Here is a 27,894-nt window from a genome sequence, read left to right as displayed (position 1 = left end):
CAATACCAGCTAGGGGCTCAGGGTCGATTCATCCTTCTGAGGTCACTAAAATGAGTACCCAGCTTGTTGGGGGCAATTAGCTTACACATTATTAACCGCTTAGGGATACTGATAAGTGGTATAGAACTGTACTTGTTACTGCTTGCTATTATTCCACTTTAACTGCTACAGCTGTCTGCTGTGGAACCCTGGTATTTGCAGTTTAGGGAGGATCATTTAGAATTGTCAGCTGGAGGGTTCTTAGGTCTCACTAAGCTATAATAAACCCTAGAATGCCACAGGGGACAGCTATAGCAGTAAAAGTGGAATAATAGTGCTATATTAATGTTGTGTGGTATTACATCCTAGAATTGTAGCTGTTTGGTTTATTTACCTGGGTCCCTGTTAAACAACCCTTAGTTAGTTATAGCACGTAGCTTATCAGTGGCTCTAAATACTGTTGAGTCATGACTTCTGTCTTTCTCTACCATAGCTGAAAACAGTTGCAGTCAACAACATTTGGACGAGCTGCATTCCCCATTCCTGTATTTAGCTGTTGATATCTTTATCACACTGAATAGGGACTAAGTGCTCTTGACAATAGTAGGATTTCTGAATAAACCTACATAGGACTGCATTTATCCGTATCATTTACCTGTAACGCTTACACCTACTGGAACTTCAACTTTTTCTCAAGCCTTTGGACTTTCCTGGGTCCAGTTATGAGCTGGCATCTTGAAAGTGACATGTGCAAGCATATGTCCTATGTATATCTGCTTATGTGAAGTTTTTGATCATTACAGAGGTCCTTCTGCAATAAAGCCTACCCACCCACCACTAATCTGCTTTCTCCTTCCCTTTACAGCCATTCAGTGACTACTGGAGACAGGTCTGGCTCTGTCCCCATAGCCAGATATAGAATGATTACATTATCTAGGGAGACCTCAGGAAGACTCTGGTGTATCTCAGTGGGTCATGCAGTCATTCTGCATCTGGCTGTGGGGGCATGGCCTGATGCATCTCTGACTTTCCCAGTTCCCCACCAGCCACTGAATAGCCATGTTGAGAAGATTGCAGCATGTAAATGGTGAGAGGTGGGGCTGGGGTGAGAGGAGAGGTGAAACATAGCTCTGCTTGTGGAATACAGGATCTTGGCCATGGTGAGGAAGACAGTTTTCTTTTTATCCCTCTTGAAATGGTCAATTTTTAATAAACAGTGGGGCCCAGCATCATTGCTTTATAATGAGATAGCTTGGAATATGCATAAGCCTAAAGTCTCATCAGTGGTTCCTTTTAAGAAAGATGATTTATTTTAAAAACTCACAGCTCTGTAAAATAAAATATTGTGACTTTTATCTAGCTAGAACAGCTTTATCCTGTTTCCAAAGCATTGGTTCATCTTTTCCACCCATTAGAATTTCTTATCAAATGTGTTGTTGAGTCACAACCTAGATTATGATCTTAATTAAATGAATTTAAATATATTAAGATGTATTTGCAGTCTCTCTGTTCAGAAATAGCTCTTTTGTTATTATTTCTCCCTCTTCCTGAGCCTGAGGTGCCTTCTGATCATGTTCATCTGAACAATTTAAATATTTTCTGCCACCAAGTCAAAAGAAAGACAAAGAAAAAATAAAGAAGTGTATTGTTGGTCAGTGATAAAACCAAAGACCACAGACCAGAGATAAGAAAATAGCATTTCTGGATTCCAAAACATATAGATTAAAAGAAGCAGAAACCCTCCATCTACAATTCAAATGTGAGAGTGCAGCATCACAAAAGTCTTGTTTTCCTGTTTACACTTTAAGATTAGTCTGAAGCCTATAGTGAATTTTATCACCACTGTCAGCGACCTTCCTCTTGCTTTATCCTCCCAGGCTGTGCCACAGCATCCAAATGTTCTTGGAAGACCCATTTGGCACTTGAAAATGGTGTTGCTTGTCAGGTTCCATTTAGAATATAGCTTATTCTTTAGTGACTTGGTTTGTGGAAGTTCGTTTGGTTGTATATTTACAACTCCCTTCTACTTAAACTGAAAGAATAGTGTGAGTGGCTGCAGAGGGAGCCATTGCAATAACAACAACAAAAAGGCACTTGAAAATTTCCGTCTTTCTTCAGGAACTTGTAACTAGAGAATCTAAAAAAAATGAAGCTAACCCAAGTTCAAATAATTATTATAGATTTACATTGTCAGTCACAGAGCACACACTGATGCACTTGTTCATTAGCTTTCCGAAAATGCTGTTTGGTATATTTTTTTCTCCCAGCAGTTTAAGATATATGCAGTTAGAAGAGAAAGGTTCTACTAGAACTGGAAGGAATATATGTGAAAGAAAAAAAGTAAGGAAGCCGTTCTTTTCTAGTCTTTTTTAAAAACTGCTTACATTGTAGAATTACTGATTTAAATCTTATTGATGTCGAGCTTTAAAGACAGGATGCAATTTTTCTAATTGTTTACTAGGATGGAGTAGCTCAAATTGAAAGATATACGAAAACCTGTATCCAGGTTTCTAATGGGACTTGCAGTAATGACATTTTAGGGAGCAGAGAAGATAAAGAGAGCTATGGTTGTATATAAAGACTTTCTTCTGACTTCTTTCTACCAGATGTCTTTTCTCTGGATTCTTTTTTTAAAAAATTATTATTTTTGTGCTGAAAGTATAGCCTCGCTTTTTACTACAGAACGTGCTCAAGGTGGCTTAACAGGAATAAAATGAAATGCAAGATAAAAATGCAAAAATCAGAATTAAAAATATAAAAGCAAAGTAGTTTAAAAAACACATCCATAAGAACAAATAAATGTTACCCACTTCAGTACTTCAGCAAATGCGTCAGTTTAAAAGCCTAATACGTATCTGAATAAAAACAAATTTCCCTGCCAGTAGGACAGGGACTGAGCCTGCCTGGCCTGTCTTGGCAAAGAGTTTCAAAACCTGGGAGCAACTACTAACAATGCTCTTGCTCTTGTTCCCACCAAGTGTGCCATCACTGGGGATGGGACACTGAGAAGGACCATTCCTTGGGAATGCTTGATTTTTCTCATAAAATTACAAACAGAATGCTTCTTTTCAAATTCTCTACAGAGCAAAATGTTTTTACTGAACATTAGTAAGTATACCTTACAGTGTTGTAATTCTTTTCTGTTTTAACTTTGCCAATTCTTTTAGAAGTACTTGATTAAAAAAATATATTGGCAAAGCAAAGGGTGACGTTATTCTTTATAGATGATTTATTGTTAACTTTCTGTTTCTTTTCTTTGGATACATGACACTAGGATATTGATGAAGAGATTGAAGCTGAATACAACATTTTGAAAGCTCTTTCTGATCATCCAAATGTGGTCAAATTCTATGGACTATACTACAAAAAAGATGTGAAGGATGGAGATCAGCTGTGGCTGGTTCTGGAAGTAGGTGTTTTCCCCATATGAATTCACTTCTTTTCATTTGTAGCTGCTCTCCATAACTCTTGTATGCCACTTAGAAAGGATTCGCAAATGACATAGGTTACAATCCTAATATACTTAGGTCCAAAACACACGGAAAAAATAATCACTTGAGACCGCTATAACTTCCCTGGCTTAGTGTTAGGGAGTCCTGGGAATTGTAGTTTTTGTGGCACCAGAGCTCTCTGACAGAGAGCCTCATGTTTCACGAATTCTAGTTCCTAGAATTCCCTAGTCTGAGCATGGCAGTTAAAGCGGTCTCAAAGTGGGTTATTTCTGCAGTGTGTTTTTGGACCTTAGTGGAAAGAAAGCTATTACCTTCCAAATGTTTATAAACTTCAACTCTCAGAGCTCACCTGAAGCCACAGGCAGTATGACCAATGCAAAGGAACAGATGGAGTTGTAGCACTAAACATCCAGAGTTTTTCACACTGATATTTAAGAGTAAGAGTGTATCTACAGTACACATTTTATTTATTTATTTAGGTATTTATATCCCACCCTTCAGCCCTAACGGCTCTCAGGGCGGCTTACGATTATTATTTTTAATCAGACAGTTCCCTGCCCTCAGGCTTACAATCTAAAAGACATGAAACAAAAGGAGAAGGGAATGGTGGAGGGAAAGGGGATGAGGTCCAGTGGTTCTTCTCTCCCTCTGAGGCCTGGACCAAGGCAGATGGATTGGAGAGAGGGCTCTTCCTTCTTCCAGGCTAGTCCTGATGGAGCTCGACCTGCCTGATGAACTCCCTCTCAGGTCAGCGGATGGCAGTTATGGAGAGCAGAGTCTCCTTCCTTCAGGCTAGTCCTGATGGAGCTGGACCTGCCTGGTGAATTCCCTCTCAGGCCGGCGGTGCTATTTTAGCCGTTTGGTGCTATTTTAACATGTTGTGGCTCCATCTTAATGAATGTGTAGTTTGGTAAGGTACTTAGAATTCACTGGTAGAAAAGTCTAGTACACTCTCCTGAACCATAACACTGTAGGGCTCTAGCAAATAATTCTAATTACTTCACCGAACTATAAATGCCAGGATTTCTTAGAGTGGAGCTGTGACACATGTACTGTATTATACACTCGTCCCTCCACATTTGTGGCTTTGACTTTTGCACATTTTATTATTCATAGATTTTATTAATATGTTCTCTCTAGAAATACCTAGGTACTCCAGTGCAACTCTGTGGTCAACTTTAACCAAAGGTCAACTGAAGGACCTAGAAATTCCTAGAGAGAACACTCCACAAGGCATTTGTAGCTCCTCCAGCACAATTCTTTGGTCAGTGTCTGGCAGATGTCAACCATAGAGTTGTACTGGAATACCTAGAGATTCCTAGAGAGGTGTTCTCTCAAGTAAGAACATAGTGTTTTTGTTATTTGCAGTTTTTCCACATTCACAGGGGTCCTGTGTCCCTAACCCCAGCAAATGTGGAGGCGCAAATGTACTTTCTTAGGTGCGTTATAGACGGGCCTTTAATACGCCCCCGTCACGTGCTAGGGGTTGGCCGAGGACCTAGCATCCACACCGGCCTCACCCCTAGCACGAGGCGAGGGCATAAAGATGTTGGCGCCCTATACACACGGGTGCCGCCATCTTTACGTGCTGGACATGTTGTGTCCGCATGTGTCGCCCCGGAAGTGACGCCACGAGTGCGCGACTAGCGCCTCGTGGCGTCTCTTCCGGGGCACAGAAAGGAACATGATTTTCACGCTCCTGTGCAGTGTCTGGGAACCGTGCAGTTTGGCTGCTGCGGTTCCCGGGCGCTACAACTGGCGGCGGTGGCAAACCGCCACTTCTCGGCAGTCTGTAACGTGCCTTAGTCAAATTGTATTAAAAATAATATGAGTCATCACATTTAGGATTACATTGACAATCTCGTGGTATTTTTATTATCTGTTTCCTTGCTTACCTGCTAAACCTTGTGTTGGTGGAAATTTTCTAGAAGATATTTGAAGGGCAGTTTCATTCAAACAAGTATGCCCATCAGGATGTGGGCTGAGGTCATCCAGGTTGCTTTTCTTTTCCTTCTTGAACATCAGTCATTTTATGCTAAACATAAACAGAAAGGTAACCTGAAGACATATCATTTGCAGCTTTGAATACTTAAATAAAGTGTGTGAAAGGGCCTTTAGGTTCCTCTAATTTGGTCAGATAATTTGTAGGTGCAAGTAGGAGGTAATTACAGTCCTGTACTTTAGAAATGAAACCTGGGAGGGAGGCACTGATCCAAGAAACAGAAAATTCAAAAGTGCACAAAGAACTGTACATCAAAAACTACTTCCTTACACTGAACTGCTTAAGATAATACAAATAAACACACAGACAAGATGTAAGCTAGAGTGGCTGTTGCCCATTGGCAACTGATAGCTTCTTATCATTGGAAGGGTAAATCCACTCCAGATTTTAATCTGAACTTTAAAGGATCTGTCCAAGGATCTGATCCTGTTTTGGAGCTACCTTGGATAGTTCCTTTTAAAGTTTGGTCTAAAGCTTGAAGGGGACTGGAACTACCACTACTGTTACCTTTTCAACAGTATTATACAAAAATTCTTTTTGGACTCTTTTGTCTGTTTTTAGACCCTGGATATTAATTTTTTATTTATTTTCTAAATCAATCATGTTTTAATATTATACACTGCATCCTAATATGGTAACTTTTTGTGTGCTAACCCCCCCCCCACATCTTGTTTTGTTTTTAACTTGTTTACCTACAATAGTTTTAATTTTGTTATGAGTACACTTGAACCCTTTTTCTCCAATGTCCCTTTCTAGGGATGTAAATGAAATAAATTTTTATTTTGAAGTGTCTTTTCTGATGCCCCCGTGGAATCAGTGGTGGACAGGGAGGACACAGCCCAGAATGGAAGAAGAATAACAGGTGGAAGCAAGCTTGAAGAGCTGTAAGCTCAGGACAAGTTGAATGTCACCATGAGGAGCACTATGTGGCACCCGTGTCAGTAGGGAAATGAATCTGCTCTGAGTTTTAGCCTGAATTGTAAAGAAACTACACAAGGTACTGAATGCTGTCCACTTCCAATAGTTTCAGTATCTTGTATAGTCCCTTTAAAATTTACACTGAACCTGGAATGGATTCAATACCCCATTGACATGGGAACCACCACCACCACTGATCTGAAGTACCCTAGGGTCAGATGAGTTAAGGGAAGTCTTGGGCCCACTTGGCCTGTTTTAGATATCTGGTGATTTCAGTAGAATTTCTCCTGCTCAAGTCCTATATAAATGACCAAAGGATGTATGGGAGCTCTACTTATTTAGGGAAACCATTGTTAAATATTTAGGTATACCTGTGGAGAGGCAGCACATTAACCCACAAAGCTTCCTGCACTATATAATTACTGGAAACAAGCAGGACTTGCAGTAAAATGCTGCAGTATAGAGACCTCCTCTTTGAGATTCCTCTTTTCTAGGATACTGTTTCCAGCACAGTTTTCCACTTTTTCGCCCTGGGCTGTTTGGGGGAGCTTCTTCACATCTCCCCTAATATTTGTTGTACCAGTGGTACAACCAGGTGTACAACCAAGGAGAGTGAATCTCAAGAAGAGTACAACCAGGGGTGAGGAATCTCAATTTCAGAGTATTTCTCAGAGGCTGCATTCCAGTGGTAAGTGAAGGCAAAGGAGTGGAACCAAAAATGCCAGTATATTTTAGATATATTTCACACTCTTTCTGCAAGTAACTAAGTCTTAGGATAGACATTTTAGGTTTTTGGACTGGGAAAAGCCCATGCAAAGGTGGGAAAGGGAGAGGGAGGGAGTCTGCCCAGGGAGGTAAACTTCAGAGGACTTGTTCCAGTCCCTGTGCCTAAGGTTACCAACTCTAGTTTACACAAATCATAGGTTTATCCAAAGCCTACTAATGTCTTTCTCTTGTGTGTGGGTGTGTTGTTTTTGCTACATAAGCAACAGTACTCCCAGGTTGAACTTGGAAACAGAAGGAATTATATATGATGACTCATCTTTATAGTTTGGCAGGACTGCCCTGAAAGGGTTGCATTCTGCATTCTTCCTTGCAGCAGTCCTTGATGTTAATTAATTATGCTAACCACACACGTTTAATCCTAAAGAATAATCATCATGGAGGCTTACTGTGATCCAGTTGGCAGCAGTGTGTTTGCTAATTTAAAGCCTGCCTGAGGAATCTTTGGGTTGGTGACAATCTTTGGATAGAACTACTGTGAGGGTAATAAAGATTTTAAGGTCATGTTCTCCCTTCATATACCCACACCATCCATCCATTCTTCAGCATTTGCATTTAACATTCCATCCATGCACTCAAACACATATATCATCATTGTCCTTTCACAGCATCTCATCCATGGCTTCAACATACTTACACGGAAGACTTTGGAATCTGCCCTTTCCAAAGGCTTTTCTTTTCCCTGCTTAGGTGGAAAATAGGCTGTTTCTGCTCTACTCAATCAAGAAAGATTGAGGCAGAGACTGTCAGAAGCACTGCGGGTTGCATAAAATGCAACCATTGGGTGCTTGCAAGCCATTGGTTGCCCATTCTTGTTACAGTCTTTGGTACCATTAGCTTGGAACTGGAATCTAAGCAATTTGCTACATCTAAAGCAGAACAAGGTTCTGAGCAGAGTTGTTCAGGTTAGAAATCTCTTTATATGCCTCTCACAGTGCCTGATGGCTATTAAATTCTGAGTGGCTTTCAGCTTGTGTCAATCCCATCAAGGAAAATAGTTACTACATACTCAATTGGACTGTTTTTGTACTATCACAACTGCATTTGGAGTGGTTAGAAAAATGGTCCACTTCTACAGGTATCAAAAGTATTAAATTGTTTAAAGAAATACATGTTTACCATATTGTGTGAGTTTTGTCCTATAGTAGGAGACAGTATTATTATTTATTATTATTAACCTTTATTTATGAAGCGCTGTAAATTTACACAGCGCTGTACATGCAATCTTTTTAGTTAGACGGTTCCCTGCCCTCAGGCTTACAATCTAAAAAGACATGACACAGAAGGAGAAGGGAGTGGTGGAGGGAAAGGGTAAGAGGTCCAGCAGTTCCTCTCAACCTCCGAGGTCTGGACCAAGGCAGATGGACTGGAGGGAGGGCAAGGCTTCATAATGGATGGTTAATCATTATCCAGAGAAAATACATAATCACAAGTAGGATAATACATATACAGTACATAGGAATACAGGAAATGGATCGATAAACAGCCAACAACAGAACATCAGATAGTAAGCGACAATTATGCGATGCCTGGGAAAGCTTCTCTGAATAGGATGGTTTTCAGCTCCGTTTTGAAGCTGGTTAAAGAAGTGATGGCTCTTGCTTGTGGAGGAAGAAGGTTCCAGGAGTGAGGGGCAGCAAGTGAAAAGGGGCGAATCCGGGATGGGGCAGAGGAAATCCTGGGCTGAGACAGGAACCCTTGACTACCAGAACGGAGGGCCCTGGTGGGAAGGTGAAGAGAAAGAAGGTCTGATAAGTAAGGAGGGGCCAGTCCATGGAGGGCTTTGAATGTCGACAGCAGGAGCTTATACTGAATGCGGTATGTGCTCCATGTGGAAAGTAGGCATTCTGTACTTATCGCAAAAGATTATAACGTAGTGCAGAAAGTGGAGCAAATTACATGTAAAAAGTCCTGGATTCAATTCCTGTTTCCAGGTTGTTGGTTTTTTTAAGTTTCTGAAACAAATGATTTGAAAGACATTTGCTTGAGTCCAGACATCTGTAGCCTGTCACTGTAGACATCAATGGGCTGGATGAACTAGTCATGAAACAAGGTATAAGGCTGATTCCTATGTCCTCACAATTCCTGTAAATTTAGACAAAGGCAAAGCTTTGAAATCTACCAGGCTTCTACAAATATTAAGCTTGTATAGTGTGTCTATGTGCCTTCTTCCAAGTCACCTGTCAATTTAGGGTGACCGCATGAATTTCATAGAGTTTTCTGAGGCAAGGAATCCTTGGAGGTGGCTTTGCTATTTTCTTCCTCTGAAATATAGTCTACACCACCTGGTATTCATTGGTGATCTCCCATCCAAGTACTCACCAGGGCTGACCCTGCTTAGCTTTCAAGATAAGATGGGATCTGTTGCCTTTATGGTAATTATTATTGTTATTATTATGTTGTACCTATTGTTTTTGATTTGAGGTTAAGGAGGGAGGGGGATTGTGGGATTTAATTCTGTTGTATGGATTTTACTGATGTAAGCCGCCTCGATCTTGTTGGAGATGCGTGGTAAAAATAAATAAATAATTATTATTATTATTATTATTATTATTATTATTATTATTATTATTATTATTATTATTATTATTATGGCATCCAGGGACTCAGACTTAAGCTAGAGAGAAACAGTGGTATATATGCATATCTAAGAGCCCTGAAAATTGTTTCAAAATTCCTTTTTATAGTAGTCATAATTCTGTGTGCATAAGTAACTGTCACCTAATCTCAAATAGGTTTTTGAAAAATAGGAAAAAAAAATAGTTGCTTTATACCAAATCAGTTATTGGTCTATCTATCTACTCAGTATTGTTGATCCTAACTGAAAACTTGCAGACTTGCTATCAGACATCTGTCCTTCTTAACCCTACTTTCCAAGGATTTTATGCTTTAACATTAAAATATGGCCTTTCCTTTAACTGAAAAGTTGACACCAGAATGCTTTTGCACTTACAAATTACTTGTGGCTTTCCCATAAGCAGCTGGTTCACCACTGTAGGAGCAAGAAGACTGGCCTTATTTCAGGAAGGCTCTTCTGTATTCCCTGGTGGTGTTTCCATTACAAGTGCTAATGTGGTCCAATCTTATTTATTATGTACAGCTGGCCCTGCATCACAAACACCTAGAATTCAGACCAGAAATGTATTGGTAGCCAGTACAATTCTCTCAAGACTATCTTGATATGCTGTCTACATAGTAGTCCAGTCAGCTAAATGTACTAGCTGCATCTTCCAAGTCTTCTTCAAGGGAAGCCCCACATAGTCAAACTGAGAGATTACCAGTGCATTGACTACGATGGATAGGTTATCTCTATCCAGGAAAGCTGATGCAGAAGTAGAAGCTGGTGCCAAGCACTCTGTGCCTCAGAGTCCACCTGGGCCATCAGTGACAAGGATGGACCTAGGAGCACTCCCAAGCTTTGTACCTGTTCGTTCAGGGGGAGTGCAACCCTATTCAGGACAGACTGATTACCTGATTCTTGGACTTAAGAACCACCACTCCACAGAGTCTCTATCTTACTGTTTAGCCCAATATAGGAGAAATAGAGCTGAGTGTCATCAGCATGCTGATGCAGATGCAGATGTAGTCTTTCATAGCTTTTAAGGTTAGATTGGAATAGGTGGATTCAGGCTGGCTGTAAACATGCAAAATCTGTTTACCAGAGACAGAAGTGTAATGAGAATATACCGTATCAGTATATAGTTTCAGTAATGGATGTACATTCAAGGATTTTTGGGGTGTGTGCATGTGAGGGTATTTTCCCTTTCCAGTTTTGGATTAGTATTTATCAAATACATAGTCTTTGTTCTAAATGCCTTTTTTCAGTTATGTGGAGCCATTATTTCCCTGAATGATTGTTGCATTAGCAGATTTTTCCTAGTACAGTACTTTATATTCTGTGTGACTTCATGTTATCATGGATTGAACTTAATATTTGCTTGGATTCAAATGGTTCTGGAATGGCTTATATTAAAAAGTCCATTTTAATAGCAACAGATGACTTTGTTGTAATCCAGGAGTAGCAATTTTCAGCTCCCACCGTTCTTCACCTTTAACCATCCTGCCTAGGGGTAATAGGAATTGCTGTTCAACAACTGGAGGGGCACAAGATGTCCAGCTGTTAGTGTAAAGTATTCATTTTTTTAAAAAAAATATTAACACTTCACCTTGTAATTAGGTTCGGTAAAAGCTTGCTTCCATTTTCATTACTTTTTGGCCCACATATAATCTGGTTTATTGTGCATCTCCTTCCTTGTACTCCTTTATTCTGCTACCACCTGTATGGAAACAGCCAAATAACAATGTGGACAAAAGGAGGGTACTAACTGAAACCACTTTGTGAATGAGGACAAAATGGTCTGCTATAGAACTATTATTCCTGCCAGCATCAATAGCCCTGAAAATAGAGCTGCCCCTCCCTTTGGCTACGTGCTCTAATTATACTACATTATATATTGTCTTTAAAAAGAAACCATGTATGGGAAACAAATGTGCAAGCCAATAAAAGACCCCTCTTTAGACCAGGCTATTTTTCCATGCTGTCCTTTATAATTGCTCCTTTCAATTCAGCTCTACCTTCTTTGATCCATTACGGCTCTAAACTAGCCTTAATTCAGTCATTTCTAATAATCAGACCAGTAATACCTCTTCTTTACTTCCCAATTACAGTAATTCTGTTCTTTAAAAATCACATCCTTTCTCCCTCTGCAAGATTAAAGATTTGTGACTACAAGTAGTTTTTAGAACACCAAGGTCTGGCAAATACTCGTAATTTTCTGTGGAAAATTATAGATTACAACCCCTTGCTTGGGCAGACAGAGCATATAGTATTGCCTCTACCAGTGTAGAGAATAAAGGGTAGATTTCTTAACACTTTGTTTTCATCATTATATAGACAAGCAAAAGCCAGATGCGAGTTTAAGAATGAATTCACAGTAGATATAGATAGATAGTACTGTAGATAGAGATGGCAGTAGCAGTTAGTATGCTGCAGTTCAGTGCATTTTGAAATTCTACATGTATGGATACACCTTAACATTATAATAAAGGTTTGTCTAAAGGCTGGTTTTTAAAAAGTTATCTTTTCCTGAAAGTTTAGAAAAGAATGGACAAATTTATTTTGCATATATTCCATTATTGTAAATAATAGAAATAAGTACCTTCCTTTACAATAAATGCAGATTTTAGTACTCTTTCGCAGTGGTGACTCTTAGTGCCATATTTATTTTTTTAACACTGAAGGAATGTGAAAAGGACTGTGACTTGGATACAAGGCTGAAAATCAACAGCCATTTATCAAGTGGTACCAACACAACCGAGAGTGTAGTAGGGATCCTGGTTAAGTTCTCCCAAGCCTAGCTATAAACCAAGAACTGAAGAACCATTGATTCTCCAGATGTGTTGGACATCAACTCCTAGAGGCCCAGCCAGCACCTGGAATACTGTGTCTAGTTCTGGGCAACACAATTCAAGAAGCCATGTAAATCAAGATGGAGCAAGCTTGTTTTCTGCTGATCCAGAGACAAGGACATGGAGCAAGGGATTGAAACTACAGGAAGAGAAATTGCACCTAAACATTAGGAAGAACTTTCTAGTGTCAAGAGCTGTTTGAAATGGAATACACTGCCTCAAAGTGTAGTGAAGTCTCCTTCTTTGGAGGTTTTTAAGTGATGCTGGATGGCCATCTACTGGGAGTGCTTTGATTGTGTATTTCTATGTGGCAGGGGGTTTCCATCTTCCAACTTTCAACATTTGGGTGTCCTTCTCTGAACATGTTCTGATTAACACTGTGATACAGTGTGCATCTGTATCAACTGTACACATGGATTTTTCTGCTGGTTAGTTTAAGGAAGAATTTGGTCAATAATTCTCAATCTTTTCTCCCCCTCCCCACTCCTTCTAAAATGCATTTCAAAGCTAGTTTGTAAAAAGCTGCAGAATATGTCAAGTTAACAGATCTCACATGGTTCTTTGCATTCTTTTTATTTCCCTCTCCTTCTCAATTCACTTTTCATGGTACTGTTGCTAAACCATATGTTCATCCTTTTCATTTTAGTCCAATGGGGGTTGGCTATTTGGGGTGCTGAGGAATCGATGGAAATGCCTAGTGTTTTAATCTGTGACTGCAAAGAAAGTCATTGTGGAAAGAATGTTGACACAATTAGTAAAAATAGACATTGAGATAAGAGAATTAAATTGGAGGAGCTTCTTTGCCCATGAGGTTTCCCCTGAGCTGTGAAGAAAATAGAACAAGGCTAATAGTAACTCAGGGAAAGGTGGGGTGGGGTTACAGTATTTGTACAGGTCAGAGGAAAACACGGGGATTGCTGTACTTCTTAATCTTCCATCTTTTACATGCATTGTAAGAAGTCTCTTGTAAATGGTGTGTCTCCTACTGCCACTAGTTCCACTTTGTAAAAAAAAAGGGCAGTATAATGGCTATAAGTAAACAAGCTAACTCAGAATACTTATGTATAATTCTTCATGGGCCTAAATGCTTTGGGTTTCTTTTTCAGTGACAGCAATTAATATTTTTTCACCTAACTGCAGTATTAGAAGCAGCCTTTCAGTAAAGGCTGGAGAACAAAACTGCTTCTTTACTTTATGCACACCAATGCCTATTAATAGGAATCTCCGTTTTTAAGAGTACTGGATGAGAAGCATAATGCTAGTTTCATGGATAGTATATGTGTCTGTATTGTGTATTCATTCGTGCCTTCCATTCACCTGTTGACTTGTGGCAATCCCATGATTTCATAGGATTTACTTAGGCAAGGAAATATTCAGGAGTGGTTTGCCTTCCTCAGCACTTGGTATCCCTTGACACTTTTCCATCCAAATGTTAACTAGGCCTGACCCTGCTTAGTTCCAAGATCAGATGGGATTTGATGCCATCATGGTATTTAGTCTCTCTCTTTTCCACTTTTTTGGGGGAGGGAGTGCCAATCTCGAACCAAACTGTGCCCAATATAAAAACAAACCCAAGATTAACTATGGCCCAAAGCAGATGGGTGGCAAGGAGCAGCCTCTGGCCACTCTGGCCACGATCAGCCCAGGACTGTGGCAACCAAACAGCCTGCTCTCAAAACAGGCCGCTGCCACAGTCCCAAACGGGCTGCTGCCAGGAGTACAGTACATTAAGTCCACAAGCTTAACAGGCAAATTGCAGTGGGAGAAAAAAATGCTGATTAAAGAGAGGAAGGAATGATTGGCAGTTGGAGGAATGACATTGGGTATGACGTGATGGGACCACCATGGAGAATCTGGCAGAGCTGAGTTTTCGCAGGGCTGAAGACTGTGGATTTTGTGGGCTCAAAAGTGATGCCACTGTTTCCTGAGTAATAGTGGTTTTCCCTGCAGTGCCTGGGAGTTTGAGGTTATTGCTGCTTATAAGTTAGACATTTTTGCTGTAGCTGCTGCCTGTTGCAGCAGGAATTGCAATACAGACACTTAGCTCCATAGTTCTCAGTAATTCTAATTTAGTGTTTATTGTGCATTAATACAGCAATGTTTCTTAATGTCCTAAAATGGCCAGCTATTGTATCTTTATTGAAAATAATTTAATGGAAAATATTTGCGTAATAAAGAAGTTTCTTTAGAATGGGAAAACTGTGAAAGATAGGTAGGAAGAAAAAGAATATTTGGGGATCAGTAGCAAAAATGGGAGAATAAATAAAAATTGATTAGGAACTAATTCTTATCATAGGAAGCCTGTCTAGTAAGAGGTAGGATGTTGCGACAATTACTTTTCTTTCTTTTGTAATTTTGTGTTTATACACCTATAGCTGTGTAATGGAGGCTCCGTAACTGACCTCGTGAAAGGATTTTTGAAGAGAGGAGAAAGAATGAGTGAAGTTATCATTGCTTACATTTTACATGAAGCCCTTATGGTGAGTAAAAACATATAAATAGTTCAAATTCTGTTTCTGCTTTTTGACACAGAGTGAAGTGTACAAATTGATTAAGCTCTATTACCTCTTTCCTGGACTCAGTTGCTCCCTACACTTTTGTCTTTCTTTAGCAGATAGATAAAGTATTCATAGAGACAGGCTGCTAGAATAGGTTTTCATATATGATTTTTCCCGCTTATACCATCAACTAGTGCTGAGTATCCATAGTCAAGGTTATGTACTTTGAATACTGCTATTAACAGTTACAAGAAGAAAGCTAATGGCTGGATCTCTCCCTTTTCTGCTCTCCTGATATATTCTGAACATTTAGCAGGCTTACGTGGATGCTGTAGATTAGGGCCATTTTTATTTACTTAGGCGGGGGAAGGATTTGATTGTATACAGTGCTTTCTTTCCCCATAATTTGAATTGGGTGAAATTGGAAGGTAAAGGCCTCTGGTTTGTAGACCTAACCTGACTTGTGGAGGTAGGTTTCTACAAACACATCCTCCTAAATACACATGACTGTCATCAAAATATTATGTTTGTGGGTTCTGCTGACTTGGGGGGAATTTAAGAGTTTAATTTATTATGCATTTGATTTTTATTATTTATTTAATTTCATTTGTATGTCACCTTTTTTCCAGAGTGGAGAAATGAAATACAAATGAAATAAATAATACATTTTTGTACAGAAGTTACCACAGTCACAATGATTTATGAATATTGTCAAAACTCTGAGACTGAGAAAAAAAAATTGTAGTATAAGCTTTCATAGACTGAGTTTATTTCATCAGATACATGCAATGAAGTGTTTATAGACATTTATGCCCATGAATGAGCAGGGATGTGCGTGCATAGTAATGTTGCTGTTTTGTTGTTTGCCTTCAAGATATTTGGAATTTATGGCCACCCAAAGACATTTTCTTGGCAAGAATTGTTCAGAGCAGGTTGCTTTCTCCTGAGGCTGAGAGACTGTGGCATGTCCAAGGTCACCCAGTGGGGTTTGTGGTTGAGCTGGGAATCAAACTCTGGCCTCCAGAATCATAGTCCAACATTAAGAGAAATGCTAAATGTTTAGGTAAAGTGATGAAGTGACAAGTTCAGTTTTAGCTATGGTTTAAAGTCATCAGGGTGGGCACAAAACTGGGGGGGGGGGGAGAGATTCCATAAAGTCAATATGGGTAGGTAACCATATGAATGATGGAGGGAGTTTTTGAGATGTAGCATGATGATGACTGGGAAACAGAAAATTGTGAACCCCAGATGCTTTTCTCATGAGGCTGGGGTATTAACAAATGTTATTTATTTTATTTATTTTGAGTATTTATACCCTTCTCTTCAGCCACAAAGGCTCTCAGAGTGGCTTACTTTTTTTTTTAATTAGACAGTTCCCTGCCCTCAAGCTTACAATCTAAAAAGACATGACAGAAAAGGATAAGGGAATGGTCGTGGGGAAGGGGTCAAGTTAATTGGTTCGTCTCTCCCTCTGGATCCATGGACATGACAGATGGGTTGGAGGGAGGGCTCTTCCTTATACTTTTGGCTAGACCTGATGGAACTGGCCTGCCTCTCTCCCCCTCTGAAGCCGGATGTGTAGTATGTTATGTGTAGTATGCCAGGAAACCATTGTCTCACTTAAACCCATTGGCTATGGACTGGAGTTAGTGGATGTATCTCAATTCTGCTGTTACTCTTTCCAATTGCCCTTTGAAGTGTTGTTGTTGTTGTTCAAGGACCACTGTTCTGAGATCTGAGGTAGAAGACTGAAGTGTTTTGCAACTGGTTTTTTGTCTATTCCCATATCTAATGTCTGATTTATGTCCATTTGTCCTCTGGTGGTGAGACTAGCCTGTTTGCCCAATGCAGAGTGTTGAAGGGCATTGTTACAGAGGGTCACATATATCCCATTAGAGAATGATCAAGAAAAAATATCTCTACTGTTGTGGGTGATGAAATTTCCTATATAGATGCATGGGCAGAGTTGGCATCTGGGTTTGTGGCAAGATCTCGTGCCCAGAACTGAATGTGTCACTTCATCACCATACTCACAAACTTTGCATTTCTATCACTATTCACACAAATATCTACTGATTCATGGGCATCAATATCTGTCTATAAGCTGTCTGATCTTGGAAGCTAATCAGGGTCAGCCCTGATTAGTACTTGAATGGGAGACTAGCAATAACTATCAGGTGCTGCTGTAGGCTATGTGTCAGAGGGGTGGGGGGACTGGCAAAACCACTTCTGAGTATTCCTTGGCTAAGAAAACCTTAGGAAATTTATGGGTTCCAGAAGTCCACAGGCAACTTGGGGGCTCATACCCAAACATAAACCATTCACTCCATGCATCTGATGAAGTAGGATAATCTGCTTTATCACAACGATAACAAGAGTTAAACAGGAAATGTCATGTGATAAACATCAGGCATTTCCTGTTTAACTCTCATTTAACTCTTGTTAAAATCCTATTTTCCCCCTAGTGAGAAAGTTTATACTACAAACTTATTTTAGTCTCAGAGGTGCTACAATATCCTTTTTGTTAGAGAATAAAGCCTGATATAAAATGTTCAGATGTAGAAGAAGTGACAAAGGTAACTATGGGTCACTTGCAGTCTGATAACCAAGGAATTGGTTACAGCTGGGTCAGTACATATGATGTATCTGCAAGGTCATCATGTGCCAGAAAGCACTGGGAAGTGTTGAAAAACTATTGTAAATATACATGGTCATCTTGCTTGGGGGTCAAGAATTAAGGTGACACAGCAGGAGGAGGGTGGCCTTAGTGGTCGCATGGCAAAAGTATATAAAAAGCCCAAGCATCATTGTACAGTGTGGGTTTCTGGTTGGTTGGACGGTAGTGGATGTGTAGCTTTGGAGTTTTGCTTTCTGTAAATATTGCAACTGAAAGATTAAAGAGCCTCTTTGGAGAGAAGATTGCTTCAGCATGTTTTATCAGCATCGGAGGGAAGGAGAGGATTCCTGAACAGCACAGACAGCTCCAAGTCAGTTGCTTGGTGATTATCCTCCCAAGTATTTCCAACGCAAGACTGCGCACTCACATTCCAACACTTCTGTATACCGATCCAGACTAACATGGCTATGTCTTTGAATTCTTTATCACCATGGAATGATTTACATATTAATGATTATCTCCAAAATTATATAGCATTTCAAATGCAGAATGTTCTGTTCTTGAATTATATTGAAAATAATCTTAATTATACTCTTATTATGCAAGTATACTAACATATCAAAAAGTTATATATATTTTTAAATTGTGTATTAATGGGCTTTATTACTACATTTTCTTTTCAGGGACTTCAGCATTTGCATGAAAACAAAACCATCCACCGTGATATCAAGGGAAACAATATTCTGTTAACCACCGAAGGAGGTGTTAAGCTTGTGGATTTTGGTAAATTACTGTGCCTTTATAGCCTAAGTGTCATTGCTCTACAGGGGTGTGTGCATGTGTTGTGAACAACTTAGGATCTTGACCAGCCTTGTGTTTAACAACTCACCTGTAGCTGTGGATATTCAGGTGAATGAGTGGGCCGACAGAAGACAAACCTGTCACTCCATTCCATGTTTGTTCCTTGGTTTCCATGTTGGCTGTGGATGAAGGGAAAATCAGTCCTCAGTCCTTTCCTCCTTGGCTGGCCAGCTGGGTAGAAGTCATGTTTACTACTAAGCCTACTAAGAGGTTAACAGTTCAGTATATGGTGCTGGACTGAAACAGTAATGGTCCCAGTGAACCAGAAAACTCATTGGTGATGTTACATCCATTGGACCTTTCACACTGTGACTAAACTCAAAGGGTTGTTGTGGGGATAAGTGGGGAGGGGGAGTGCTTTTTTGTACATTGTAGAAAGATATGTTAAAAATATAATAAATACATAAATATAAAAAGAAACATATTGACTGTGGATGACAGAGATTCTAGCCTCTTTATCGGGGTAATAAAAGGTTTTTGCAGAATAGCTGGGTTTTCAGGATTATTTACAAGGTTCTTCTGGGTATATGACATTACCCTGTGGGAGGAGGTGTAGCTCTCAGCCTTTAATATAGTCATGTTCCAACTGCTTATTAGATGATAGAAAGTAGCAAATGCACTGTATCTGAAGTCTTCGTCAAAACAATTTGTGATATGTTGAATTTAGGTGTGTGTGTGTGTGTGTGTGTGTGTGTATGATGTATTCCCACTTGTTTTATGTGTAAAACCTTGGCTGCACAAAGATGGGATGGTACAAGTTTCCATCAGCTCACTGTCTGTTCACCTTCCACCAACCCTTACCAAAACATAGCAGGTATCTTCTACCTACCCGATGCTTACATATGTGTATCTATAACTGTCTAATATTAACGTGTGTGCTTGTGTTGATTTAAATGTTTAGAAATCCTATGTACATGCTAAATATAATTATTAAATTTGGAACACTAATCACAAGTACAGTCATCCCTCCATATCTACAGATAATTTATCCATGAATTCATCCATCCACATTTGCAAATATTTTTAAAAATATATAAATTCCAAAAACAAAGCTTGGTTTGGCCGTTTTATATTAGGGAAACCATTTTACTATGCCATTGTATTTAATGGGTCTTGAGGATCATCAGATTTTGGTATCCACAGGGGGTCCTGGAACCAAACCCCAGCTGATACCAAGGGCCTACTGTATGTTAGGGAAGGCCAAATAGTTCTGAATGCCCATGAAAGCCTAGGATTGTTAAGAAAGCTGAGGTTCTGAGAATCACCTCTCAGGATACTGTGCTTACTCATGCACCCTTGACATTAACGAGGCTGGCCATTTCACTCAGTTGTAATTAGGTCAAATCTATGTGATAGAGCCCCATTCATAACAGAAAGAGAATGCTTCATTCAACTGTAAAATAAATCATCAACAAAGAGGAAAGCTGATGGGTCAGATACACATTGAGCACAAAGATGTTGAATGAGTCTGTATTTTTTTGTAAAGGCTTCAAAGGGGAAGAGGCTTGAAATAATAAAAAGTAAACTGAATTAGTGTGTGGATTGGTTGAATATTGGCTCAAGTGAATTTTTTTCTAGTGACTATACGAGTTTAGTTCACTGTGGACATTTTATAGCTAAGGAATTAAGGCTTAAAGACAGGAACATACCTTTGGATATATCCAGAGAAATCAAAATTTGATTTTGTAATATTTTGTATGTGGAAATATCTCTCTAAAGCAGCCTTCCCCAATGTAATGACCTCTCAGAGCATTCAATTACAACTCCCAGCATCTCTGGCCATTGTGTGTATGGTAGAGGAACAATATTCAAAAGAGATATACAAGACCTCAGTACCATTAGCAGCCATTAAAAGAGTGGATGAATTCTTATCCCTATTGGTGTTTTTGTGGTTGTGCTACCCTTGCATTCTGTATTGTTGGGTTTTATTTTATTTTATTTTTATGTATTATTATTACTGTGACATGATTGCTGTTGGTTTTAATTGCTGAAATTGCATTACTGTAATTTTTCAGTTGCTGTTAAATTATGATTTGAATTGCAATAGGAATGCTTGTGGAGAACCAATATGGTGAAATAGTTCACAGAGGCATACCTAGCATATTTGACACTCAAAGTGGATAATTTTTAACACTTTGTCATGGGGGATAGTCTGACTCAATCAGGCCTCCCTGAATCTACAGGACCTAAGCAGAGCAGTAGTGGATAGGGGGTCTTGGAGATGTCTCATCGCCAGGGTTGCCATAATTGAGCATTGACTCAAGGGCAGTTAACAGCAACAAACAGCTCAACAGAACTTGTGTTCCTCAGCAATGTAATGAGCTGGTATAAAACAGATGGTGAATTTTTCTATTTCAGTTCCATTCTCCTCCTTATTTTTCTAACTTGTATGTATGTTTTCACCCAGTTTTACATTAGGATTCTTTGTTTAAAATGTCAGTGTAAATTGTTATACTTTTTGGTAGATTTAATAATATATGGTTTTGTATGCAGTTCTTTGATACACACATCTTTGCATGTGCTTACTCCTGAGATGTTAATTTTTTCCAAGCAATTCTATTAAAATGTTTTTCAGTATATTTCCATGCATATTTATGTACTTGTACATATTTTTCCTCTAGTTTACATTATTTTATTTTTTGAGTAGAGAACAGTATGGGAATCTTTATTAAAATGCACAAGTGCATTTTGATTCACATAGGCCCAGTACATACGGGCCCTTACTGACACCCTCATAACATGCTAGGGTTGCCTGGAAGCGGAGCGCCCACACCCCCCGCAACCTAGCACATGACAAGGGAGTAACAATGGCGGCCCCCTGTATACATGGTGCTGCCATTGTTACATAAGCGCCGTGTAGTGTCTGCACAGCACCAGTGGTGCACTTGTTCTACCACCACCGGGGTTTTTTTCCGCCGGCGGGAAGCTGCGCGGTTTGGCGGCTGCAGCTTCCCTCCGGTGAAAAAACAGGCACCAGCAGGCCACCCTTTTTGGGCGGTCTGTCCTGTGCCATAGGCTGCATCTGCACTGCAGAAATAATCCATTGTGATACCGCTTTAACTACCCCTGCTGAATGTTATGGAATTCTGGGAATTGTAGTTTTGTGAGACATTTAGCCTTCTCTGTCAGATAGCTCTGGTGCTACAACAAACTACAGTTCCCAGAATCCACAGCATTGAGCCATTGCAATTAAAGTGGTGTCAATCTGGATTATTTCTGCAGTGCAGATGCAGCCTTGGTGGTTTTGTTTTCAGTTATGTATCTTTCAGTTGACTCCAGTTTATGGGGGTTTGGCAATCCTGGTGAGGGGGTTGGCAAGATTTATTCAGAGGACGTTTGCCAATGCTTTCCTCTGAAGCTGAGACAGTGCAAGTTGCCCAGTGGGTTTCCAAGGTTGAGTGGGGATTCGAACCCTTCCAGAGTCCTAGTCCAGAGGCTAAATTAGGTGAATTCATATAAAAATCTGAACTAAATAAGTTTACTTCCTTCATGGCACAGTATTACAGTGGACCCTTGTTATACGCTGGGGTTTGGTTCCAAGATCCCCCGTGTATAACAAAATCCGTGTATGCTCAAGTCCCATTAAATATAATGACATAGCAAAATGGTGTCCCTTATAAAAATGGAAAATCAAGGTAAATTTATACTTTTCTGGAATATTTTCAAACCGTGTATGCTTGAATCCATGTATAAAAAATCCGTGTATAAGAAGGGCCGACTGTACTTTTCTTATATTTATCTTTCTTCTACTTTCAAATAGTATTCCCCAGTTGAAATTATCTTCTTTGTGAATCCCTCTAAGTCTAAGAATTTTTGCTGTTGAGTAATGTAGCAGGATGGTATTTTATTTAGTGCTATTTAATGCATAGCATGTGGCATGTAGTCACAAACAATTAGACTGAAGTTTCTAAATTAACTTAATTTGACTTGATTAATTTATTTAATATTATATTTTCATGTACAGCTTGCTTTAGGTGATCAAATTATGGAAAACAGTTACAAATGTATGGAAAGGGGGAGAAATTCATTTTAGAGAGTGCATTATAAATACTGTAGCTAGATAGCTTAGGTTCTCCTGGCTCTCTCAGGCTCGCTGTTCTCCTGGACTCATCTCTGAGCCTGGATGCCCAGGTTTCAGCAGTGGCTAGGAGTGCATTTGCACAGTTGAAACTTATACAGCAATTGCATCCGTTTTTTGAGATGTCAGATCTGGCTGCAGTGACACATGCCTTGATTACATCCCATATATATATATATATATATATATATATATATATATATATATATATATATTCTCCTGCCTCTTCTGGGTGGATCGAGGGGGGATTACAACCTAATATAAAAATACAAATACAAGCACAACATTAAAATACATAAAGAGTTAGCAGTTAAAAACAACATATCAAAAAGCAACTGTAGGATAAAGATGTTCCAATCCTGTTCAAGGAGGTGGATCTGTATATCTTATACAAGATCGGGTGGGTATACTCGCCAGAGGAGCTCCATCTTAACTGCCCTCTTAAAGGTCTCCAAGGAGGTGGTAAGACAGATCTCTTCCGGGTGACTATTCCACAATCTTGGAGTGGCTATAGTAAAAGCTCTTTGGGAAGTTGAGGCTAGTATAGTTGTTTTCAATTTCAACAAATTCTTCCCCGTTGTTCTGAGAGTGCAGGGTGGATTATGTAGGGAGATGCGTTCCTGTAAGTAACTCGGGCCCAAGCCATGTAGGGCTTTAAAGGTAATAACCAACACCTTGTATTGCACCCGAAAACAAATTGGTAGCCAGTGAAGATCTTTTAAGATTGGTGTTATACGGTCAAACCTTGAAGAACCAGTGACCAATCTGGCTGCCATATTTTGTACTAATTGAAGCTTTCGAACTTGGTACAAATGTAGCCCCATGTAGAGTACATTACAGAAATCAGGATGAGAGATTACCAGAGCATGTACAACTGCTTCAAGGTCCTTTCGGTCCAGGTAGGGACGCAGTTGGCATATCAACCAAAGTTGGTATCAAGCACTCCTGACCATCACATCTACCTGAGATGACAAGTATAGAGACGTATCCAGGAGTACTCCCAAACTGAGAACTTCATCCTCTAGGCAGGGGGAGTGTGATCCCATCATGACCTATATGGCTTAGGTCCAGACTACAGTATCTGAGGGATCATATCTCCCCATATGAATTAGCCAGAGCCCTAAGATCTTCAGGAAAAGGCTTTCTTTAGGTTCCACCAAGATCACAAGCTCACTTGGTGGGAACACGAGAGAGCGCTTTCTCGGTGGCTGCTCCCATCTTCTGGAATGCCCTTCCACAGGAGGCTAGGCTGTCCCCCTCCCTGCCTGCTTTTTGTCAGCAAGCCAAGATATTTATATTTCAGCAGGCATTTGGTATATAATTCATATCAGGGTGGTTTTTATAGAGTAGGTGGGTTTTAGTTATGCTTTTAACATTTGTATATTTTGTGGGATTTTATATTGTGTGTAGTTGATTTTAATTGTTGTGAATTTTACTGAGATTTTAAATGTTTTCTCTGGGTTCCTCCGGGGAGAAATGTGGCATACAAATGAAATAAATAAATAAAGTACATGAAAAGCCATGGATAAAAATATCAGAACAACATTGTTAAAAGCCCTTGTGATTAGTTTTCAAATGGATGTCAGTATAAAAATGTTAGCAGGAAAACAACAAGGAGGGAACCAAGCAAGGGGAAGTTCCAGAGCCTGGAGACAACCACCTAAAAGACCATTTCCCACATTCCCATCAGACATGAGAGTTACAGAATGGAAAGAAGTTAATATGGTCCCAAGCTATAGATCCTCTATTTCTGTAAATTTGGAAAGGGAGCGTCAATGGATCGAAGTGATCAGTTGAAAAGCAGGTGCTGTGCAGGCAGAAGTGTTTTTATTAACACAGAGCCATGTCTTGCTCTTACTTTGAATTTCTATGACCATCAATACCGGTAGTTGCTTCAGCAATGCAGGCTGTAACTATTCATACTGTTGTTGTGTTCTCTGTTGCTGTGGCCAGCTTGCTAATGGTGAGGTTTTCTGTGCTTAGCTTGGCTGGTCCTCAGATGTCAGAAACACAGGCCTGGTGCACACTGGTGGCGAAATGCCGTCCCTCTTTGCTGCGCAGCGTTGCCGCAGCAACCAAACCATGGGGCAACAATGCACAGCAAAAAAAGAAGCCGCCTAGAGCTGTGACTCAACCCTATGACGTCGCTTCCTCTAAGAGACGTGTGGGCACTTAAACATCTACATGCCCCCGTGTAGGTGGTGCTGGTCAATAATATCACCACCTGCACGTCATAAGGTTTGGGAGCATGTGGTTGATTTGCGCTCCCAAGCCCTACTACTGCCACCAGAATGCTGCTTCCTGGCAGTGTGTACTACGCCATAGTCTGCAACTATGGCCTTACTCAAAGCTTGTTAGCCTCCATGAACTCAGGGTGACTTCCATGCCACAATGAGGCTGCTCAGTAGGACTTAATGAAAAATATATTGCTATAACATCTAAGCTGAACAGATGAAGAGGAAAGGAAAGCAGAGTTCTTTAGAGGAGGTAATTTCAGCCACTCTTGCTTTTCTGCTTTTGCATATGAAACTGACTCTTCCAGAACAATAGATTTAGATGAGGCACTCTTGCTGATCATATCAGGTGAGAGCAGTAGTTTCTCTGTATCTCATCCAGTGCCAAACTGTTTGCACAGCTGTCTCAGTATGGCATGTGCTGTTTGAAGAGAAATTGCCTTTTTATCTCATCTTTAACCACAAACTTTAACCAGACATTTCATAACCACTCATTTATTAAAAAGAACATTTTATTCAATCATACATTGAAAACTACAAACAAATTAGGAGGGTTGTAGACATCCATGCACTATGCTGAATTGAATGTACAGAGGTGTCCATAGGAGTTCATACTCTAATCCAACCCACTTCCATTAAGGCACACTGTCCTTTATAACCATTTGTTTGCCATATTACCAGAAGTAGGTATCTGTCCACAGAGGCTTATGCCAGGTTCCTTGCTCACCTGTAGAAATTCTCTGTGTATACATCTGTATGTATAGAGAACTCTTTCTTGTGAATGTCACTGATGTCCATCACAAGGTAGAGCTAGCCTAGTCTGTGTTATCTCTTTCCAAACAATCAATCATAGTTTGGAGGGTGCATGGGCACTTCTGACAAGAACTGCAGCAAGATAGGAGATAAGTGCATACAACCCTTTTTGGCTAGCTGATGTATTCATCTCGCAGGGTAGGAGTGGGATCATGCAGGCTCACCAGATGTTGGTGGATTGCAGTTCCCAGCATCCCATAGGCAGCAAAGCTTAGGTAAGGAGTGTCTAAGATATAGCAGCACCCTTTGATGAAACAGCAGTGGTAGTGGAATCTAATATTGAAGTGTAGGAGGGACGGTTATTAATGCTAAAGAGCTGGCAGTCACAAATCCTTGATGATCGAACCCACAGATCTCCCAGTAGATCCTGATCTTTCTTCGGTCCATCTCCAAGCTAAGGGATGAGCTGAATCAAGAGGACAGAAAGGGACAGCTTTGCTTGTAGCATCAGGCAGCATGACTAAGCCAGAGGCTAAAACTCTGCAGTTAGTCATCTCTGAGAAACAGAGGGAAGATAATTGGCTTTTTATTTAGAATATTTGACATTGGCATGACACACGTACTGGAACACATTGAACCAACTGAACTGAACTGAAAAGATTTATTTAAGCAGCTTGTGGAAATCCAAGCTGAACTAGACGATATGGTAGGAAACCTGTGTGTGAGAGTTGGGTTATTTAGGAGTGGAGGATGGGAAGGTGAAGCTCAACTTTCCCTCTTCCCTCCAGCTAACTTCAATCCAGGTAGATTTTTCTCTTGTGGATCTCTAAACCTAAAAGAAACTTCCATTCCGCCCTAGAAAGCTGTTTACAAAGATGCCACAAATAGATAAGATTTCAACTCCTTGCTCTTTTCCATATGTATTTGCATTCATTAAAAAATGCTTGGTAAAGTGGAAGACAGTAGAAAAATAGACCATTTCGAGGTAGATGGTATTCCTCTCATGTATATTTAACTTACTAGAATATGTGTAAATATAGGCAGTTAAAATCCCAATACCATATTCTCCAGACAAATAAATGTGGAGTTGTGAAGTCAAAGGCTTTCATGGCCGGCATCCATCTCTGAATATCCCAGCCACAGATGCTGGCAAAATGTCAGGAATAAACTCTTCTAGAACATGGCCACATAACCCGAAAAATCCACAAAAAATGTGGAGTTAATCTATTTTTTTAAAAGGTGTTTTCTTTTCTTTTATCGTCATTTGGATCAATTTCCCCAAAATCTGAATATTCACATCAAACATCTGCTTTAATAAGCTTTATCTACCCTGTCTTTTCCCAGCTTCTTTCCTCAGAGTAGTATCATAAGGTAGCCACCTCAGGGAACAGAGCATGGGATCAGTGGATCACACTGTTGCCTTTCTCCTAGAGGACATTTGCTGATGATGTCTTGCCCCCCTCACTGTGCTTCTGCCTCCCCACCCTTGTTCTTTGCATTCTGCTACTGCATCTCCTACCTCCCTTGCTGCTTGTACTCTATTATTCTCCTTTTCCTCTTCTGCCTGCTCCCTCCTTCACCCTCCCTTCTCTCTTCTGCTCCCTCCTTCCCTCCCTCATCCTCCCTTCTCTTCTGCTTGCCCCCTCCCTCCATCACCCTCTCTTCCCTACCCTCCCACCCTCACCTCACTTAGTGCCTTTGCAATATGCTTCTCACTTGTTTCTTGCACTCCCCTGCTTGCACTGCTCTCTCTTCCTCCTCACTCACTTCCCCAACTTTACGTCATACCCTCACACAGCAAGCCTTCCTTGTTTTTTGTACACTATCACTTACACTGCTTACTCTTCCACCTCTATGAACTCTCTTGCTTCTTGTGCTGTGCTACTTGTGCCACTTGCTTCCTTCTTGCACTCTGCTACTTCTGCCACAGTCACAGCTTGTTCTCCTGTGTTTCCTACTCCCTCCCTCAGTTTGCACCCTACCAGTGTTCCCTTCCCTTGTTTCTTGTACTCTTCCGCTCTCAATCCTTACTCTTTCATCTCTCCTACTCCTTCTCTTTACTTCCCTTATAACCTTGAAGTACACTCCTCCCTTGCTTCTTGCACTCCACCACTCATGCTCCTCATTTACTTCATACACTGATGTTCCCTTGCTTGCTCTCCTTTCCCTCTTGCTCTTTCCCTAATCTCATCTTGAGCGCTCACAGTGTGTCCTTCCCTTGATTCTTGCACTCCACCACTCAAACCGCATACTATCCCTTCCCTTCTACTCCCTTCTCTGGCCATACCTCTTTCCTCTCAATGCACTTCT

At 40.2% G+C, this 27,894-nt stretch overlaps 1 protein-coding gene across 8 annotated transcripts in view; it reads left to right on the top strand.

The window, feature by feature from the left end:
- MYO3A (myosin IIIA) overlaps positions 1–27,894 on the top strand; it is a 131,820-nt gene that overhangs the window by 9,630 nt on the left and 94,296 nt on the right. For all 8 annotated transcript variants that reach the window (XM_042476842.1, XM_042476839.1, XM_042476841.1 and 5 more), the window contains 3 exons: positions 3,254–3,388; positions 14,919–15,023; positions 18,342–18,441. In XM_042476842.1, the coding sequence (XP_042332776.1) occupies positions 3,254–3,388; positions 14,919–15,023; positions 18,342–18,441 (340 nt within the window). The remainder of the gene's footprint in view (positions 1–3,253; positions 3,389–14,918; positions 15,024–18,341; positions 18,442–27,894) is intronic.

This window comes from Sceloporus undulatus, chromosome 6 (genome assembly GCF_019175285.1).
Source record: "Sceloporus undulatus isolate JIND9_A2432 ecotype Alabama chromosome 6, SceUnd_v1.1, whole genome shotgun sequence".
Lineage (NCBI taxonomy): Eukaryota > Metazoa > Chordata > Lepidosauria > Squamata > Phrynosomatidae > Sceloporus > Sceloporus undulatus.
The sequence above is the reverse complement of the archived record's forward strand: the minus strand, read 5'-3'. Positions and strand labels throughout refer to the sequence as shown.